Source organism: Salvelinus fontinalis, chromosome 32, assembly GCF_029448725.1.
Source record: "Salvelinus fontinalis isolate EN_2023a chromosome 32, ASM2944872v1, whole genome shotgun sequence".
Lineage (NCBI taxonomy): Eukaryota > Metazoa > Chordata > Actinopteri > Salmoniformes > Salmonidae > Salvelinus > Salvelinus fontinalis.
Window position 1 is genome coordinate 7061956 of NC_074696.1, and position 19315 is coordinate 7081270.

A 19315-nucleotide genomic window follows, 5' to 3' on the forward strand; every position below is an offset into this window, starting at 1 on the left:
GGACGTCCGCAGAGAGCTGGCTTGTCGGGACACTTCGCTAAGTTTGGATGAACTAATAGACATGTCTATCCGGTTAGACCATCTGCTAGCTGCTCGCGGACGTTCTGAAAGGGTCCTGTTCGTTCCATCTCCTGACCCTCCTGCTCCCATCCCGATGGAGCTAGGAGGGGCAGCATCTAGGGAGATCGGAGGAGGCTCCTCCTGTACCAGTTGTGGCCGAAGAGGGCACACTTCCGGTCGGTGCTGGAGGAGGTCATCTGGGAATAGAGAGGGCAGGCAGAACACTCCTCGGTCACCTCAGGTGAGTCAGCACCACACTCTCCCAGAGCTTCCTGTTGGTCACATGTTTTTGTTAATATGCTTCCTTAAATTTTTTCCCTCTCTCCAGCATAAGGCGCTAGTCGATTCAGGCGCAGCTGGAAATTTTATAGATCGCGGACTCGCTCAGAGGTTGAGGATTCCGTTAGTTAAGGTTGACCCCCCTTTTTCTGTACATTCTTTAGATAGTCGACCGTTAGGGTCAGGCCTGGTCAGGGAGTCCACAATTCCTTTGGAGATGATTACGCAGGGGAATCATAAGGAACGGATTAGTCTGTTTCTTATCGATTCACCTGCGTTTCCGGTAGTGCTGGGAATTCCTTGGCTGGCTATTCACAATCCGACTATTTCGTGGAAACAGGGAGCTCTACAGGGGTGGTCTGATGAGTGTTCAGGCAGGTGTGTAGGAGTTTCCATCGGTGCGACAACGGTGGAGAGTCCAGACCAGGTTTCCACCGTGCGCATTCCCGCTGAGTATGCCGATTTGGCTATCGCCTTCAGTAAAAAGAAGGCGACCCAATTACCTCCCCATCGACAGGGGGATTGCGTGATAAACCTCCAGGTAAACGCTGCACTTCCCAGGAGTCATGTGTATCCTTTGTCCCAGGAGGAGACGTTGGCTATGGAGACATATGTCACGGAAGCTCTGGGACAAGGATTCATTCGGCCCTCCATGTCACCCGTCTCTTCGAGTTTCTTTTTTGTGAAGAAAAAGGATGGTGGGTTGCGTCCGTGTATTGATTATCGAGGTCTCAATTCCATCACGGTGGGTTTTAGTTACCCACTACCTCTCATCGCTACGGCGATGGAATCATTCCACGGAGCACGGTTCTTCACGAAACTGGATCTCAGGAGCGCGTATAATCTGGTGCGTATTCGGGAGGGAGATGAGTGGAAAACCGCGTTTAGTACTACATCGGGCCATTATGAGTACCTCGTCATGCCGTACGGGTTAAAGAATGCTCCAGCTGTCTTTCAATCCTTTGTTGACGAGATTCTCAGAGACCTGCACGGACAGGGTGTGGTGGTGTATATTGACGATATTTTGATCTACTCTGCTACACGCGCCGCGCATGTGTCTCTGGTGCGCAAGGTTCTTGGGCGACTGCTGGAGCATGACTTGTACGTGAAGGCGGAGAAATGTGAGTTTTCTAAACAAGCCGTTTCCTTCCTGGGTTACCGCATTTCCAGCTCGGGGGTGGATATAGGGGGTGACCGCGTAAAAGCCGTGCGTAATTGGCCGACTCCGACCACGGTAAAAGAGGTGCAGCGGTTCTTAGGGTTTGCCAATTACTACCGGAGGTTTATCCGGGGTTTTGGTCAGGTAGCAGCCCCTATTACCTCACTCCTGAAGGGGGGGCCGGTGCGTTTGCAGTGGTCGGCAGAGGCAGACAGGGCCTTCTGTAGGTTGAAGGTGCTGTTTACCGAGGCGCCAGTGTTGGCGCATCCGGACCCTTCTTTGGCGTTTATAGTAGAGGTGGACGCATCCGAGGCTGGGGTTGGAGCGGTGCTCTCACAGCGCTCGGGTGTGCCACCAAAACTCCGCCCTTGTGCTTTTTTTTCGAAAAAACTTGGGCCAGCGGAGCGGAATTATGATGTGGGGGATAGGGAGTTGTTGGCTATGGTTAAGGCCTTGAAGGTGTGGAGACACTGGCTTGAGGGGGCTAAGCACCCTTTTCTCATCTGGACTGACCACCGTAACCTGGAGTATATTCGATCAGCTAAGAGACTGAATCCGCGTCAGGCAAGGTGGGCCATGTATTTCACCAGATTTCGTTTTACTATCTCGTATCGACCAGGTTCACTTAATACTAAGGCCGACGCGCTGTCTCGTCTCTATGACTCAGAGGAACGGTCCATCGATCCTACTCCCATCATTCCGGCGGCCAAGTTGGTGGCACCGATAGTATGGGAGGTGGACGCGGACATCGAGCGGGCGTTAAGGGAGGAACCTGCACCTCCACAGTGCCCGGAGCGGCGTAGGTATGTACCGCTCGCTGTTCGTGATCAATTGATTCGATGGGCTCATGGTATACTCTCGTCGGGTCACCCGGGTATTTCGAGGACAGTGCGAGGTCTTAGGGGGAAGTACTGGTGGCCCACCTTGGAGAAGGATGTGCGATTCTATGTCTCTTCCTGTTCGGTGTGCGCTCAGAGTAAGGCTCCTAGGCACCTGCCTCGAGGGAAGTTACAACCCCTCCCCGTTCCACAACGGCCGTGGTCCCATCTTTCGGTAGATTTTCTGACTGACTTACCTCCATCTCAGGGGAACACTACGATCCTGGTCGTTGTGGATCGGTTCTCTAAGTCCTGCCGTCTTATCCCGTTGCCCGGTCTCCCTACGGCCCTGCAGACTGCGGAGGCATTATTTACCCATGTCTTCCGGCATTACGGGGTGCCCGAGGATATTGTTTCTGATCGGGGTCCCCAGTTCACTTCCAGAGTATGGAAGGCGTTTATGGAGCATTTGGGGGTCTCGGTCAGCCTTACATCGGGGTATCACCCGGAGAGTAATGGGCAGGTGGAGAGAGTGAACCAGGAGGTGGGTAGGTTTCTGCGGTCGTATTGCCAGGACCGGCCAGGGGAGTGGTCAAGATACATCCCTTGGGCAGAGATCGCTCAGAACTCACTAAGCCACTCCTCTACCAACATGTCACCATTTGAGTGTGTGTTGGGGTATCAGCCGGTTCTGGCACCATGGCATCAGAGTCAGACCGAGGCTCCTGCGGTGGAGGAGTGGGTACAGCGCTCTAAGGAGACTTGGAGAGCCGTCCAGGAGTCTCTGCGTCAGGCGAGTAGACGACAGAAGAAGAGCGCTGACCGTCACCGCAGTGAGGCCCCCGTGTTTGCACCGGGGGATAGGGTCTGGCTCTCGACCCGAAACCTGCCCCTCCGCCTGCCCTGCCGGAAGCTGGGTCCGCAGTGTGTAGGGCCATTTAAAGTCCTGAGGAGAATAAATGAGGTGTGTTACCGATTGTTACTTCCTTCTTATTATCGTATTAACCCCTCATTTCATGTGTCTCTCCTCAGGCCGGTGGTAGCTGGTCCCATGCAGGAAGGTGAGGTGCCGGAGGTCCCTCCACCCCCTCTGGATATAGAGGGGTCCCCGGCGTACAGGATAAGGTCTATTCTGGATTCCAGACGTCGGGTGGGGGGCCTTCAGTACCTCGTGGACTGGGAGGGGTACGGTCCGGAGGAGAGGTGCTGGGTCCCGGTGGGGGATATATTGGATCCATCTATGCTGAGAGAGTTCCATCGCCTCCATCCGGATCGCCCTGCGCCTCGGCCCCCGGGTCGTCCTCGAGGCCGGCGTCGGCGCGCTGCGGGAGCTGCGCGTCAGGAGGGGGGTACTGTAACGAGTAGTACCGAAGGTGGCCTTCCTTCCTGTTCGAGTGGCGCTCGGCGGTCGTCGTCGCCGGTCTACTAGCTGCCACCGATCCTTTTTTCCTTTTCGTTTGTTTTTGTCTAATTGATGTCACCTGTTTAGTGTTTGGTTGTTAGGGTGGGGTTATTTAAGTTCGTTTAGCCCGTTTATGTTTGTGCGGGCTTGTTTCTCTGTTTGTATGTTGAGGTTGCTATTTTTCATTGGGATTTACCACAGACTGAATTTATGTTTCCAGTTTTGGACTTTATTCAGGTTGGAGTTGTACGCCAATGTTTTTTTGACGTTACCAGTTGTATTTCTGGGTGGACATTAAAAGTGTTTTTTTCCCGTTACCTTTGCTCTCTGCGCCTGACTCCTTACCTTTATCCTCATCGAGCGTAACAATAAGTTTGAACACACCTACTCATTCTAGGGTTTTTCTTTATTTGTACTATTTTCTACATCGTAGAATAATAGTGAAGACATCAAAACTATGAAAACAAACATATGGAATCATGTAGTAACCAAAAAAGTGTTTTTGGTTTTGTAGTATTCTATTCAATGCCATTACAGTATCCTTTGATTTAGGACTCAAATGGCAGTTTCTATGCCTTCCACTAGATGTCAACAGTCTTTAGAAATTGTTTCAGGCTTGTATTCTGAAAAAGGAGGAAGTAAGAGCAGTCTGAATGAGTGGACCCTAAAGTGTCACAGAGCTTTTTCTTGAGCGAGACCGAGAGCGTGCCTTTCTTGTTTACCTTTTAAATTGACGACGTATTGTCCGGTTGAAATATTATTGATTATTTAGGCTAAACACTACCTGAGGATTGAATATAAACATCGTTTGACATGTTTCTATGAATTTTACGGATACAATTTTTTTGTCTGCCTTTTTTGACTGCGTTTGAGCCTGTGGATTACTGAAGAAAACGAGCTAACAAAACTGATGTTTTTGGATATTAGGAGACTTTATCGAACAAAAGGAACATTTATTGAGTAAATGAATGTCTGCTGAGTGCAACCATATGAAGATCATCAAAGGAAAGGGATTAATTTTATCTCTATTTCTGACTTGTGTAACTCTTCTACTTGGCTGGTTACTGTTTGTGATGATTTGTCTAGTGGGCTATGTTCTCAAATAATCGTAAGGTATGCTTTCGCCGTAAAGCATTTTACAATCTGACACCGTAGTTGGATTCACAAGCAGTTAATCTTTAAACCTATGTAAAATATGTTTTGTTTTCTGAATTTTTATAATGAGTATTTCTGTATTTGAATTTGGCGCCCAGCAGTTTCACTGGCTGTTGAAGAGGTCTCACGTACCCAAGAGAGATTAAAGTAATGATGGACTGTTGTTTCTCTTTGCTTATTTGAGCTGTTCGTGCCATAATATGGACTTGGTCTTTTACCAAATAGGGCTATCTTCGGTTTACCACCCCTACCTTGTCACAACACAACTGATTGGCTCAAACGCATTAAGAAGGATAGAAATTCCACACATTAACATTTAAGAAGGCACACCTGTTATTTGAAATTCATTCCATGTGACTACCTCATGAAGCTGGTTGGGAGAATGCCAAGAGTGTGCAAAGCTGTCATCAAGGCAAAGAGTGGCTACTTTGAAGAATCTCAAATATAAAATATAATTTGATTTGTTTAACACTTTTTTGGTTACTACATGATTCCATATGTGTTATTTCATAGTTTTGATGTCTTCTCTATTATTCTACAATGTAGAAAATAGTAAAAAATACAGAAAAACCCTTGAATGAGTAGGTGTGTCCAAACGTTTTGACTGGTACTGTATATATTTTTCCAAATATATTTAGTCTAACAATCAATATGAATAATATGTATGTCAGTTATGTTCCATCTGTTTGTATTGTTTTCAGACAAATATAAAAAGGGCTTGTGGGAAGAAAAATCAGGTCATAAAAATTGTAATCTGTTTTTTCATATTGATATTTCTCTCCAACATTGATACATCCTGAAAGTTGTCCCCAAATGTGACAAAAAGTTTAAATCACTTACACAATGACATAATGGGAAGACAAAAGTAGCGATTCGAATCAAACTTTATTAACCTTGCGTCCAGATGTCAAAGGGCATGCAAATACAGGCTTCTGAACCCGAAACATTATGTATATATTTTTTCTTGTTTTTCATCAGTTTGGTACTCTTTTCTTACAAAACTACGTGCACTTTAAGTACTCAATTCTGCAGCGTACAATCCACAAAAAATACCAGTTTTACATTATCAAATACTGCACATAGAAAACATTTACAAAGCACAAGTATAAAATTACAGCTCCTTCAAAATCTACAACACTTTGCTCGTTCAAACTCACTATTTGAATGATGGGCCAGACCAGTAAGTAAAAAACTGTTTATTACCAACACCAGCCTTAGACCCCAATATCCCCTTGTCCAATCAGCTGATCCATCGATGAGCCTTTACGTCCACACTATTGGCCAAAAGCCTCATCGATCAATCAAGCCATTGTGTATGTGAATACATGTTAAATCTAGATGATCTAAATATCCAATAGATTATCAAAAAACATTAAAGTTACTGTGACATTTTCCCAACATTTCTGCAATGTTACTGTGTTACATTGCTGCATGTTTGAGAGGAGGGGTTGTTCCCTGGCTATGGATGACCATATGGAGGTCATCTTTAAAGGGGGAAGCTACTGTGGTCTACAACATGGCTTTGGGAGATTCTCATTTGTGATTTGTGACAGACTGTCAGAAGTTGACAGACAAAATGGCTGCTCAGGAACTTTTGCTGTGACTAATGACGATTAGAAACGTGACTTAATGTTGACGAACAGCATTTACGGCAGCAGTAGTAAAATTTGCTCTGTGGAGCAAAAAAACTATATTAAACAATATTCTTATCCTTGCTAAAGGTTGCTATGCTGACAAGCAGACGTAAAGACCTGAAAAATGACTTTCTTGAATATTTTGTTTGTTTTGTTTTTTGCTCATGGAAAACTTGAGGTTCATCGTAAAATGTTTTTTTATGTTCTCAGTGCATTTAGTGCTTTGTGAGTCGATGGTGCTAAGCTCTGAAAACTGTTTGTCAATTTGATATGATCCTGCTGAACTAGATGATATCAAAGTTTGAATTACACACTGACTAGCGGTACCCTCCAAATAGTGGACTAGTCCAGTGTTTATTTCTTCAACACTATGGTGGTGCCTACGTGAACATTTTCAGCATTTATGGGGTTGTCCTGATTTGTGAAAGGAGAGCCTAGCACTCCTGGGTACTACCCACTCCTGGGGACTACCCTCTCCTGGGGACTACCCTCTCCTGGGGGCTCCCCACTCCTGGGTGCTCCCCACTCCTGGGTGCTCCCCACTCCTGGGTGCTCCCCACTCCTGGGTGCTCCCCACTCCTGGGTACTACCCACTCCTGGGTACTACCCACTCCTGGGGACTACCCACTCCTGGGGACTCCCCACTCCTGGGGACTACCCACTCCTGGGGACTACCCACTCCTGGGGACTACCCACTCCTGGGGACTACCCACTCCTGGGGACTACCCTCTCCTGGGGACTCCCCACTCTTGGGGACTACCCACTCTTGGGGACTACCCACTCCTGGGGACTACCCACTCCTGGGTACTCCCCCTGCCGTTCAAACTGTAGTGATGTTTGTCCATTTGGTGTGGTAGAAACCAGTCAGAGGTACTGTATCTAGGGGACTTAAGGCTGGCCCTAGTCGTCACAGCCTAACTGACAAAGCTAAGTCCTCTGACACAAGAACATACATTATTATTGGCAGAAGAATAACTCTGTATCAGTAGGATGGAAGGCTAAATTCATGCTACATCAGATACAATTGTTCATATTTCTTGCAATTTAAAGATTTCCCATGACACATTGCTGAGTATATATCTAAATTGATTATATCATCATCATTATCATCAACATATTGTAAATACAAGAGATCCTTCAAAAGTAACCATGCGGTAAAATATTTTAAGGTTTTTCTGAAGTACAAACGTGTATTAAATTACAGTTCTAAGGTTCATAAATAAATCTGTTAATTCAGCTTCATTAATAAATTGGTTGATTCAGCTTCATTAATAAATCGGTTAATTCAGCTTCATTAATAAATTGTTTAATTCAGCTTCATTAATAAATGGGTTAATTCATGCTTCATTAATTAATAAAATCCGTTAATTCAGCTTCATTAATAAATCGGTTGATTCAGCTTCATTAATAAATTGTTTAATTCAGCTTCATTAATAAATTGTATAATTCAGCTTCATTAATAAATGGGTTAATTCAGCTTCATTAATAAATTGTTTAATTCAGTTTCATTAATAAATTGTATAATTTAGCTTCATTAATAAATCGGTTGATTCAGCTTCATTAATAAATTGTTTAATTCAGCTTCATTAATAAATTGTTTAATTCAGCTTCATTAATAAATCGGTTAATTCAGGGGATCCGATATTATCTCAATTCAACATTGAATAAATTAATAAATTTCATGACATCATGTGTCTTATTCATGCCTCATTTAAAAGGTCAACCATAGAGCCTATTGTTTTAAATAAATACCCAAAAGGTGAAGACACAGTATAACAGGGACTGAACCAATACAGGTCAGTCCACCTGGAGAAAACACAGCAATGAAACAGTACCAACAACAAGCTACACCCCAATACAGTGTAATGATGTAGAAATACATTCAGAAAACTACATATACAGAAAGATAGTTTTTTTGCGTTACTTTTTAAAAATGTGTTTTGTTCAAACTTTCAACCATGTACCAGTGCTACAACAGTAGAGCAATGTCTCCTAAAGAAAATAAGGCCACTGTAAACTGGACAAGCCCTCATTTACAAGGAGAATATAAAGACACATTTCCCTGTTATCACCTTGCAGTCGTCCACAACTCACTCCTCCTCCTAAATGACTCTTCTCCCCTCGTTACAAAAACTAAAATAACATTTCAGTATAATACTCATTAAAAGAGAATTCATTTGCAGTTGGTTTCAGACATAATAACCCAGTTACATGAAGAAAGTCTCTCAAAACACTAAGAAAAGTTCTAGATGATTCCACAGGAGATTCCACAGGAGATTCCACAGGAGATTCCACAGGAGATTCTACAGGAGATTCTACAGGAGATTCTACAGATTCTACAGGAGATTCCACCGGAGATTCTACAGATTCTACAGGAGATTCTACAGGAGATTCTACAGGAGATTCTACAGGAGATTCCACCGGAGATTCTACAGATTCTACAGGAGATTCTACAGGAGATTCCACCGGAGATTCTACAGATTCTACAGGAGATTCTACAGGAGATTCCACCAGAGATTCTACAGATTCTACAGGAGATTCTACAGGAGATTCTAAAGGAGATTCCACAGGAGATTCTACAGGAGATTCTACAGGAGATTCCACAGGAGATTCCACAGGAGATTCCACAGGAGATTCCACAGGAGATTCTACAGGAGATTCTACAGGAGATTCTACAGGAGATTCCACAGGAGATTCTACAGGAGATTCTACAGGAGATTCTACAGGAGAATCCACAGGAGATTCTACAGGAGATCCCACAGGAGATTCTACAGGAGATTCTACAGGAGATTCCACAGGAGATTCTACAGGAGATTCTACAGGAGATTCTACAGGAGATTCTGCAGGAAATTCTACAGAAGATTCCCCAGGAGATTCCACAGGAGATTCCACAGGAGATTCTACAGGAGATTCCACCGGAGATTCTACAGATTCTACAGGAGATTCTACAGGAGATTCTACAGGAGATTCTACAGGAGATTCCACAGGAGATTCCACAGGAGAGCAAGCTTGTGGACAGGGTTACATTGCAAGCAAAAAAAAAAAAACGAAACAAAATGAAATGATTTCTATAAAAAACGACTCGTATTCAACGATGACAGGAGACATGGTCAGTGTGTGAGGATACATTCACCACTTCACTGTGTAGTATCTTAAAGCTGTGGCCAATGAGACGCAGGAGAACATAACAGACAAGCTGACTAAGCATACCTGCAAATAGTCAATATGCCCCGTTCATTCCACCTCCCTGTTCAGGTGCATCAACATTCCGTCACATGCCAGCCACACAAGAGAATACAAGCAAACTACCTGTAATTCCATCCACTTTTTCCCTTTCTGATTGTCAGCCTCTCTTCTCTGTCTCTCACACACTCACACACATGCTTCTTATCACTAAATCACTCTCATCAAACCCTGTGCTGACAATCAATTTCTGCTTGCATTAAGGCACCAACACTCTTAACCATCCATCCAGCTCCGGGGTGAAGTTTCCCCTGGGTACAGATCTAGGATCAGCTTCCCCCCCCCTCAATCTTAACCTTAACCATTAGTGGGGGAAATGCAAAACTGACCCAAGATCAGCGTCTAGGAGCAACTTCACCCTACTCCATCAAACCATCTGGGGATGTGCTAGGGTAATTTGCTGACAAGGACTCGCCCAGCTCCACTGTCGTGGCGTCACCCAGCTCCACTGTCCTGGCGTCACCCAGCTCCACTGTCGTGGCGTCACCCAGCTCCACTGTCGTGGCGTCACCCAGCTCCACTGTCGTGGCGTCACCCAGCTCCACTGTCGTGACGTCACCCAGCTCCACTGTCGTGGCGTCACCCAGCTCCACTGTCGTGGCGTCACCCAGCTCCACTGTCGTGGCGTCACCCAGCTCCACTGTCGTGGCGTTATAGTTCTGTTGCTTTACTTTACAGTCCTGTTGCTTTACTTTACAGTCCTGTTGTTTTACCTTACAGTCCTGTTGCTTTACTTTACAGTCCTGTTACTTTACTTTACAGTCCTGTTGCTTTCCCTTACAGTCATGTTGTTTTACAGCCCTGTTACTTTACTTTACAGTCCTGTTGCTTTCCTTTACAGTCCTGTTGCTTTCCTTTACAGTCCTGTTGCTTTCCTTTACAGTCCTGTTGCTTTACTTTACAGTCCTGTTGCTTTACTTTACAGTCCTGTTGCTTTACTTTACAGTCCTGTTGCTTTCCTTTACAGTCCTGTTGCTTTCCTTTACAGTCCTGTTGCTTTACTTTACAGTCCTGTTGCTTTACTTTACAGTCCTGTTGCTTCACTTTAACAGTCCTGTTGCTTTACTTTACAGTCCTGTTGCTTTACTTTACAGTCCTGTTGCTTTACTTTACAGTCATGTTGCTTTCCTTTACAGTCCTGTTGCTTTACTTTACAGTCCTGTTGCTTTACTATACAGTCCTGTTTCTTCACTTTACAGTCCTGTTGCTTTACTTTACAGTCCTGTTGATTTCCTTTACAGTCCTGTTGCTTTACTTTACAGTCCTGTTGCTTTACAGTCCTGTTGCTTCACTTTAACAGTCCTGTTGCTTTACTTTACAGTCCTGTTGCTTTCCTTTACAGTCCTGTTGCTTTCCTTTACAGTCCTGTTGCTTTCCTTTACAGTCCTGTTGCTTTACTTTACAGTCCTGTTGCTTTCCTTTACAGTCCTGTTGCTTTCCTTTACAGTCCTGTTGCTTTCCTTTACAGTCCTGTTGCTTTACTTTACAGTCCTGTTGCTTTACAGCCCTGTTGCTTTACTTTACAGTCCTGTTGCTTTACTTTACAGTCCTGTTGTTTTCCTTTACAGTCCTGTTGCTTTACTTTACAGTCCTGTTGTTTTACTTTACAGTCCTGTTGCTTTCCTTTACAGTCCTGTTGCTTTACTTTACAGTCCTGTTGCTTTCCTTTACAGTCCTGTTGCTTTCCTTTACAGTCCTGTTGTTTTACTTTACAGTCCTGTTGCTTTACTTTACAGTCCTGTTGTTTTACTTTACAGTCCTGTTGCTTTCCTTTACAGTCCTGTTGCTTTCCTTTACAGTCCTGTTGCTTTACTTTACAGTCCTGTTACTTTCCTTTACAGTCCTGTTGTTTTACTTTACAGTCCTGTTGCTTTACTTTACAGTCCTGTTGCTTTACTTTACAGTCCTGTTGCTTTACTTTACAGTCCTGTTGGTTACTTTACAGTCCTGTTGCTTTCCTTTACAGTCCTGTTGCTTTCCTTTACAGTCCTGTTGCTTTACTTTACAGTCCTGTTGCTTTACTTTACAGTCCTGTTGCTTTCCTTTACAGGTCTGGAGATTTACTTTACAGTCCTGGTGCTTTAATTTACAGGTTTGGAGATTTACTTTACAGTCCTGGTGCTTTAATTGACAGGTTTGGAGATTTACTTTACAGTCCTGGTGCTTTAATTGACAGGTTTGGAGATTTACTTTACAGTCCTGGTGCTTTAATTGACAGGTTTGGAGATTTACTTTACAGTCCTGGTGCTTTAATTGACAGGTTTGGAGATTTACTTTACAGTCCTGGTGCTTTAATTGACAGGTTTGGAGATTTACTTTACAGTCCTGGTGCTTTAATTGACAGGTTTGGAGATTTACTTTACAGTCCTGGTGCTTTAATTGACAGGTTTGGAGATTTACTTTACAGTCCTGGTGCTTTAATTTACAGGTTTGGAGATTTACTTTACAGTCCTGGTGCTTTAATTGACAGGTCTGAAGATTTACTTTACAGTCCTGGTGCTTTAATTGACAGGTTTGGAGATTTACTTTACAGTCCTGGTGCTTTAATTGACAGGTTTGGAGATTTACTTTACAGTACTGGTGCTTTAATTGACAGGTTTGGAGATTTACTTTACAGTCCTGGTGCTTTAATTGACAGGTTTGGAGATTTACTTTACAGTCCTGGTGCTTTAATTGACAGGTTTGGAGATTTACTTTACAGTCCTGGTGCTTTAATTGACAGGTTTGGAGATTTACTTTACAGTCCTGGTGCTTTAATTGACAGGTTTGGAGATTTACTTTACAGTCCTGGTGCTTTAATTGACAGGTTTGGAGATTTACTTTACAGTCCTGGTGCTTTAATTGACAGGTTTGGAGATTTACTTTACAGTCCTGGTGCTTTAATTTACAGGTTTGGAGATTTACTTTACAGTCCTGGTGCTTTAATTGACAGGTCTGAAGATTTACTTTACAGTCCTGGTGCTTTAATTGACAGGTTTGGAGATTTACTTTACAGTCCTGGTGCTTTAATTGACAGGTTTGGAGATTTACTTTACAGTCCTGGTGCTTTAATTGACAGGTTTGGAGATTTACTTTACAGTCCTGGTGCTTTAATTGACAGGTTTGGAGATTTACTTTACAGTACTGGTGCTTTAATTGACAGGTTTGGAGATTTACTTTACAGTCCTGGTGCTTTAATTGACAGGTTTGGAGATTTACTTTACAGTCCTGGTGCTTTAATTGACAGGTTTGGAGATTTACTTTACAGTCCTGGTGCTTTAATTTACAGGTTTGGAGATTTACTTTACAGTCCTGGTGCTTTAATTGACAGGTTTGGAGATTTACTTTACAGTCCTGGTGCTTCAATTGACAGGTTTGGAGATTTACTTTACAGTCCTGGTGCTTTAATTGACAGGTTTGGAGATTTACTTTACAGTCCTGGTGCTTTAATTGACAGGTTTGGAGATTTACTTTACAGTCCTGTTGCTTTCCTTTACAGTCCTGTTGATTTCCTTTACAGTCCTGTTTATTAAGCCCCTTTTTCTGCTTGATACTTAATTCAAATAATTTAAAACATTGGTGTTACAGGAACCAAGGAAACCCCCAAATTTGACCATGTAAACTCAATAACATACCATGTAAATAGTGGACTGTAAAGTTAATCAACATTATAACACCTGACCCATGTCTGCAAGATGTTCTACTATCAGGAAACTGTCCCACAGCTCAAGTGAAGTACAATTTACAAGTGGCCCTAATAGCAAGTAACTACACATTCTTTCAGTAGCTGACATATGACCTTTGACCCTTCTGTCTGCCCTTTGCCTTAAACATCACATAGTTAATTTGAAAGACAAAAATCACACCACGACTATATTTTTTGAAGAAAGTCGATATGTCAACACTGTCCTGTTCCCTTTTGGTATATATTTGGAAAAACATCTTCTATACTTGAGAAAAAAAGTCCCTTTACATTTAGGTATTCACTCTCAGCCTCTTTATCAAACTTCAAACTTCTCAAGTTATGTTGTTAACATTGTGTAGCTACTAGCTACTCAATATATACGGTCGTTTTTGGGACACACACAACCTCATACAAGTTCCCAAACATGTCACAATCACAAAATGTCAATACCTAGTTGTCTTTTCAATAGCTCAATAGGACTAATGATCCAGCTGTGAACAGGTCTGGTTCTCAGTTATACAGTTATATTGAAATAATTTAATTAAGTTTAGTTTTAATAAATTCTTTGTATTTTTTTTCTTCTTTCCAACAAACATATTGTTGTTTCTATCAGCATTCAGTCGCGCATTTTGTTGAAGAAAACATGTGCAAATACAGAAAAAAAACAAAGCAGTATTTTTTTATAAATCATGCTAGCTGCCCACAAAAATAGATCAAAAAGTACATTTAAAACTACTTCATAAACATGAGCATATAGAAGTTCTCTCTGTGCTGCAAACATTAAAGGAAATTATTTCATATCCCTGACTAAATATATCAACGAACACAAAAAAAATAAAAAAAAATCCAACTGTATTGACAAAACTACGGGATAAAAGATTTTCTAATCATTTCAAATGCTATTCTAGAACAGAGTGTAAAGTGTTCCGGAATGTCTTTATGTCTGTGTCTCTCCACAGCAGGTTCCAATGGGCCCGTAGCTACAGAAACACACATCATTCAATGTAAAGTCTATTAACAAAATTATTTGTAGAAATATTTGTTGTAAGGAAAGTTTGGTCATTACAGCCAACTAACAGTAACACATTAGAAACACTGAGTACGTGTTGACATGCACACTAGTTATTAAACTGATTATGGCAGTAGGCCGAATATGCTTTTAGTCATGTAAACAACTTAAATCGGGTGTAAGATCAAAATCGGAGTATGTACCAGCTCCAGCAGCGCAAGCCTCCATCTTAATGCATAAGTGGGGTGGCAGGTAGCCTAGCGGTCAGAGCGTTGGACTAGTAACCGAAAGGCTGCAAGATCGAATCCCCGAGCTGATAAGTAAAACATCTGTTGTTCTGCTCCTGAACAAGGTAGTTTAACCCATTGTTCCTAGGCCGCCATTGAAAATAAGAATTTGTTCTTGCCTAGTTGACTTGCCTAGTTAAATATAAATGAAAAGTGAAGTGAGTTTGGAAAACCTCAACAAGAAAAGAATGCATGTTAGAAATGGTTTTCACATACAGATTTATATTTCCAAACTCAGAATCAAATAGGCTTCCCAAAAATAACATGGTCTCTGTGGTCGGATGTTAATTTTGATTGCTGATTTTTTGGTTGTTGCATTTATCGAAGTCCCATCAGGTAGCTTGATTTCATTTGAGTCCATGTTAACATGATTAGGGCAAACATTCTTCTTGCAAAGCATGTAAACATTTAAAATCAAACTATTATATTAAAAATCGGATATTTCACAATAATTGGATTCGTGTGTGCATGTAACCATACTCAACAAGGCCCCTGATTCCAACCCGGAGATAAGTACACGTCAGTAGAATGGAAAGGAATTCCCTTTTTATCAACTTTTCTCTCGATGCGTATTCTGACCTTGAACTTAAAAAAGGAGAATCGCATGTTAATTCACCTGCTATTCGTTTTGGGGGTTGAGATGGAATAAATGAAGGTGTGTCTACCGATACCCTGTATTCTGACCTTTGATTTATATTCCCTCATAATTCCACCACCTTTATACACGAGGAAACCAAGAATACGGCCTAGTGAACCTGCCAGTTCCAGGTGAGAAAAACCCCCATGTACTTTAACACCATTCTCCATGCACTGTCAATTTACAATTTGATAAAAGTTCTTGATAAGAGCTGGGTAAATGGATAAGGGGATTGTAAATATGAACGCCACTTGATTTAGATCTAGTTTACCATATAATTGATAGAAAACAAATATGAAATCAGTTATTTAGCAGCAAACTGAAACATACCAACAAACATATCAAAATTATAATTAAAGATGCAGCGTATTTTAAAGGGATGGCTTTAAGATAAATGTACTGAAAACCCTATTGAATGAAAACTCTGCGAGGAAAATCTGTTGGCCAACAAATGGTAGAGAGTTTTCAGAAGTTTAATGAAAATGTATTCAGAGCCGCACAAGGTAGCCACACCTGCAGTACGCGTTACGTGACTGAATACGCTAAGTATAAATACCAAAATCGGAATCAGTCCCTAAACAGATTAGAGAGATTTAAGAAGTCATCTAAGAGACCTGACCAATGTGTCCAGATTAGATCCACGATGATATGTAAAACTGGTGATCAGCAGAAATGTCCAAGATACTATATCAGTAAACAAGATGACAATATGTTTTTGAGTTTGAGCATGTACAGGAACGAATCAGACGTCACCTACTGGTTGTACTGGAACTAATCAGACGTCACCTACTGGTTGTACTGGAACGAATCAGACGTCACCTACTGGTTGTACAGGAACGAATCAGACGTCACCTACTGGTTGTACTGGAACTAATCAGACGTCATCTACTGGTTGTACTGGAACTAATCAGACGTCACCTACTGGTTGTACTGGAACTAATCAGACGCCATCTACTGGTTGTACTGGAACTAATCAGACGTCACCTACTGGTTGTACTGGAACTAATCAGACGCCATCTACTGGTTTTTGAAGGTAATTGAGGATACAATATATCTGTGCTGCTGGGGTTTACATTGCTGAGAGAGAGAGCAGTGACCTCACCACATAACCTCAGGAGTTAAAGGGTGTGTGTGTGTGTGTGTGTGTGTGTGTGTGTGTGTGTGTGTGTGTGTGTGTGTGTGTGTGTGTGTGTGTGTGTGTGTGTGTGTGTGTGTGTGTGTGTGTGTGTGTGTGTGTGTGTGTGTGTGTGTGTGTGTGTGTGTGTGTGTGTGTGGTGTGGGAGATCCCACCACAGACATCAGAAGGACTTCTTTCTCACCAATGTTTCCTTCCTCCTACTTACGGTCAAAATCAGGAAGTGTAGATAAAAACTACAAACAGGAAATCAAGTGGAAGTTGATCCAAAAGCTTCTAGTCTGTAGACATGCTGGTGGGGCAGAAGCGTACAGTATCACCTCTGGGATATGAAGTCCAGTGTGGTTCGCACTAACAGGGTCTACAGTGAACGACGACTACAGCCCAGACTACCCAGAAGCCTTTGTGCTGAACGCTCTTGAGGAAGGTTTGAGGTCCATTCCTGTGAGGGTTCCGTTTGTCAGTTGGTCCTCCTGTGTCCCACAATGCAGCTTGTCGACGAGGGATGCTGGTAGTTTGGGACTTTGTTCTCGGTGGAAACGATGCCCCTCCATCTCCCCAAACTCAGTGTAGGGTGTCACGTTCTGCATGTTCTATAGACAGTGACTGATTAGCTAAATAAATAAATGACCATCTATATATATCTGATTAGAATCTTAAAGGGCAAGCTAAAAATAGCACTTTAAAATGTCTCAATAAGGGTTGCAAGCAAACGTGTAGGATGCAGCCGGTACACACATGAACACACGTATCTATATTAGCTATCTAACATCTATATACTTATTAACTCTGGCTTGTGGAAATGATCAGATTTGCGCTGCTACCTCACATAATAGTGATTATGTAAACATCCAAAAAGCCTGTTGATTTTTCTTCATAATGTGCCCCGTCTCTCTCCTCTCCAACTTGTGTGTGTGTGTGTGTGTGTGTGTGTGTGTGTGTGTGTGTGTTTAAAATATTGAATATTTTTTTTTTGCATTATATCTAAGTCATAGACTCTGCTACATATCCAGACGTATATACTGTGTAACTAGCACGACTGATAGTAACAATAAAAATTGCTTTGGTTTTGAAAAATAAAGTTGTTTTTCTTCTTAGTTTGGCATAGAGTTTAAAACCTGTCTTCAGGAATGATCTGACCCTGGGATGAGAAGTAGTGCCTTGGCTTGAGTCCCAAATGCCTCCCTATTCCCTTAAAAGTGAACCACTTTGGTCAGGATCTGGTCAAAGTAGTGCACTATATAGTGAATAGGGTTCCACTTGGGACGCATGCTTGACATTCTGGGATCGGGGAAAGTGGATCGGGGCAATCACTCAACCACCCTGGGATTCTGAGATGGGGCAGGGGACATGGATTCTGAGATGGGACAGGGGACATGGATTCTGAGATGGGGCAGGGGACATGGATTCTGAGATGGGACAGGGGACATGGATTCTGAGATGGGGCAGGGGACATGGATTCTGAGATGGGACAGGGGACATGGATTCTGAGATGGGACATGGATTCTGAGATGGGACAGGGGACTGGGGACAGGGGACAGGGATTCTGAGATGGGACAGGGGACCGGGGACAGGGGGCAGGGGGCAGGGATTCTGAGATGGGACAGGGGACCGGGGACAGGGATTCTGAGATGGGACAGGGGACCGGGGACAGGGGACAGGGGACAGGGATTCTGAGATGGGACAGGGGACAGGGATTCTGAGATGGGACAGGGGACCGGGGACAGGGGGCAGGGGGCAGGGATTCTGAGATGGGACAGGGGACCGGGGACAGGGATTCTGAGATGGGACAGGGGACCGGGGACAGGGGACAGGGGACAGGGATTCTGAGATGGGACAGGGGACAGGGATTCTGAGATGGGACAGGGGACCGGGGACAGGGGACAGGGATATTGGGCAGTAAGTAGTGCTACTATAATGCTATGTTCTGGTAAATCATGTTATCTGACGTAGTTATGGGGATGTATCTGAGGGTCAGCGTGTTGGAGTGTGTGTGTGTGGCAGGGGGGCGTTTATTAATGAGCACGTGTGTATGCAGAAGCCTGCATGTATACACGTCTGACTGCGTTTCTCCGTGTATAACATATCTGCATGATGAGTGTGTGTGTGTATGTATCCCTTCTTGTGTGTGTGTGTGTGTGGGTGTGTGTGTGTGTGTATGTGTGTGTGTGTGTGGGGGTGTGTGTGTAGGTGTGTGTGTGTGTGTGTACTGTTGCTATATAGTTCTCTCTGTCTAGGTACAGGAGGGGCTGGTGGCACAGCTCTCCAGTGAGGACTGGGACAGTTGCCGTGTGAGGGGTCCGATGCTGGGGTCAGCCAGAGAAGAGGTGGGGAACAGCTTGTACCATCCGCTCACCGTGGCACCAAGGTCCAACTCATCCAGCATGATCTGAGCCATGCCCATGAAACACTTGTGGTCCATCCTCCCATAGTCACCCCACACAATCACCTGGGAGAGAGAGGGGAGGGAGAGAGAGAGAGAGGGGAGAGAGGGGAGGGAGGGAGAGAGAGAAGGGGGACGGGAAATTAAGTCAATGCTTTGATTAGCTAACCTTCCCAAAAATGGTATTGCTGCTAGAGATGCAACAAAATTAAGTCATTAAATACTATCCGGCTATGCAAGACAAACATATGGGGTTCTGGAACCACAAAGACGAACATATGGGGTTCTGGAATCACAAAGACGAACATATGGGGTTCTGGAACCACAAAGACGAACATATGGGGTTCTGGAATCACAAAGACGAACATATTGGGTTCTGGAACCACAAAGATGAACATATGGGGTTCTGGAATCACAAAGACGAACATATTGGGTTCTGGAACCACAAAG

At 43.4% G+C, this 19315-nt stretch overlaps 1 protein-coding gene across 2 annotated transcripts in view; it reads right to left on the reverse strand.

Moving 5' to 3' along the window:
- Positions 1 to 5739: 5739 nt before the first annotated feature.
- LOC129830668 (regulating synaptic membrane exocytosis protein 3-like) overlaps positions 5740 to 19315 on the reverse strand; it is a 160063-nt gene continuing 146487 nt past the window's right edge. For both annotated transcript variants that reach the window (XM_055893266.1, XM_055893265.1), the window contains exon 7: positions 5740 to 18931. In XM_055893266.1, the coding sequence (XP_055749241.1) occupies positions 18716 to 18931 (216 nt within the window). In that variant the 3' untranslated portion in view covers positions 5740 to 18715. The remainder of the gene's footprint in view (positions 18932 to 19315) is intronic.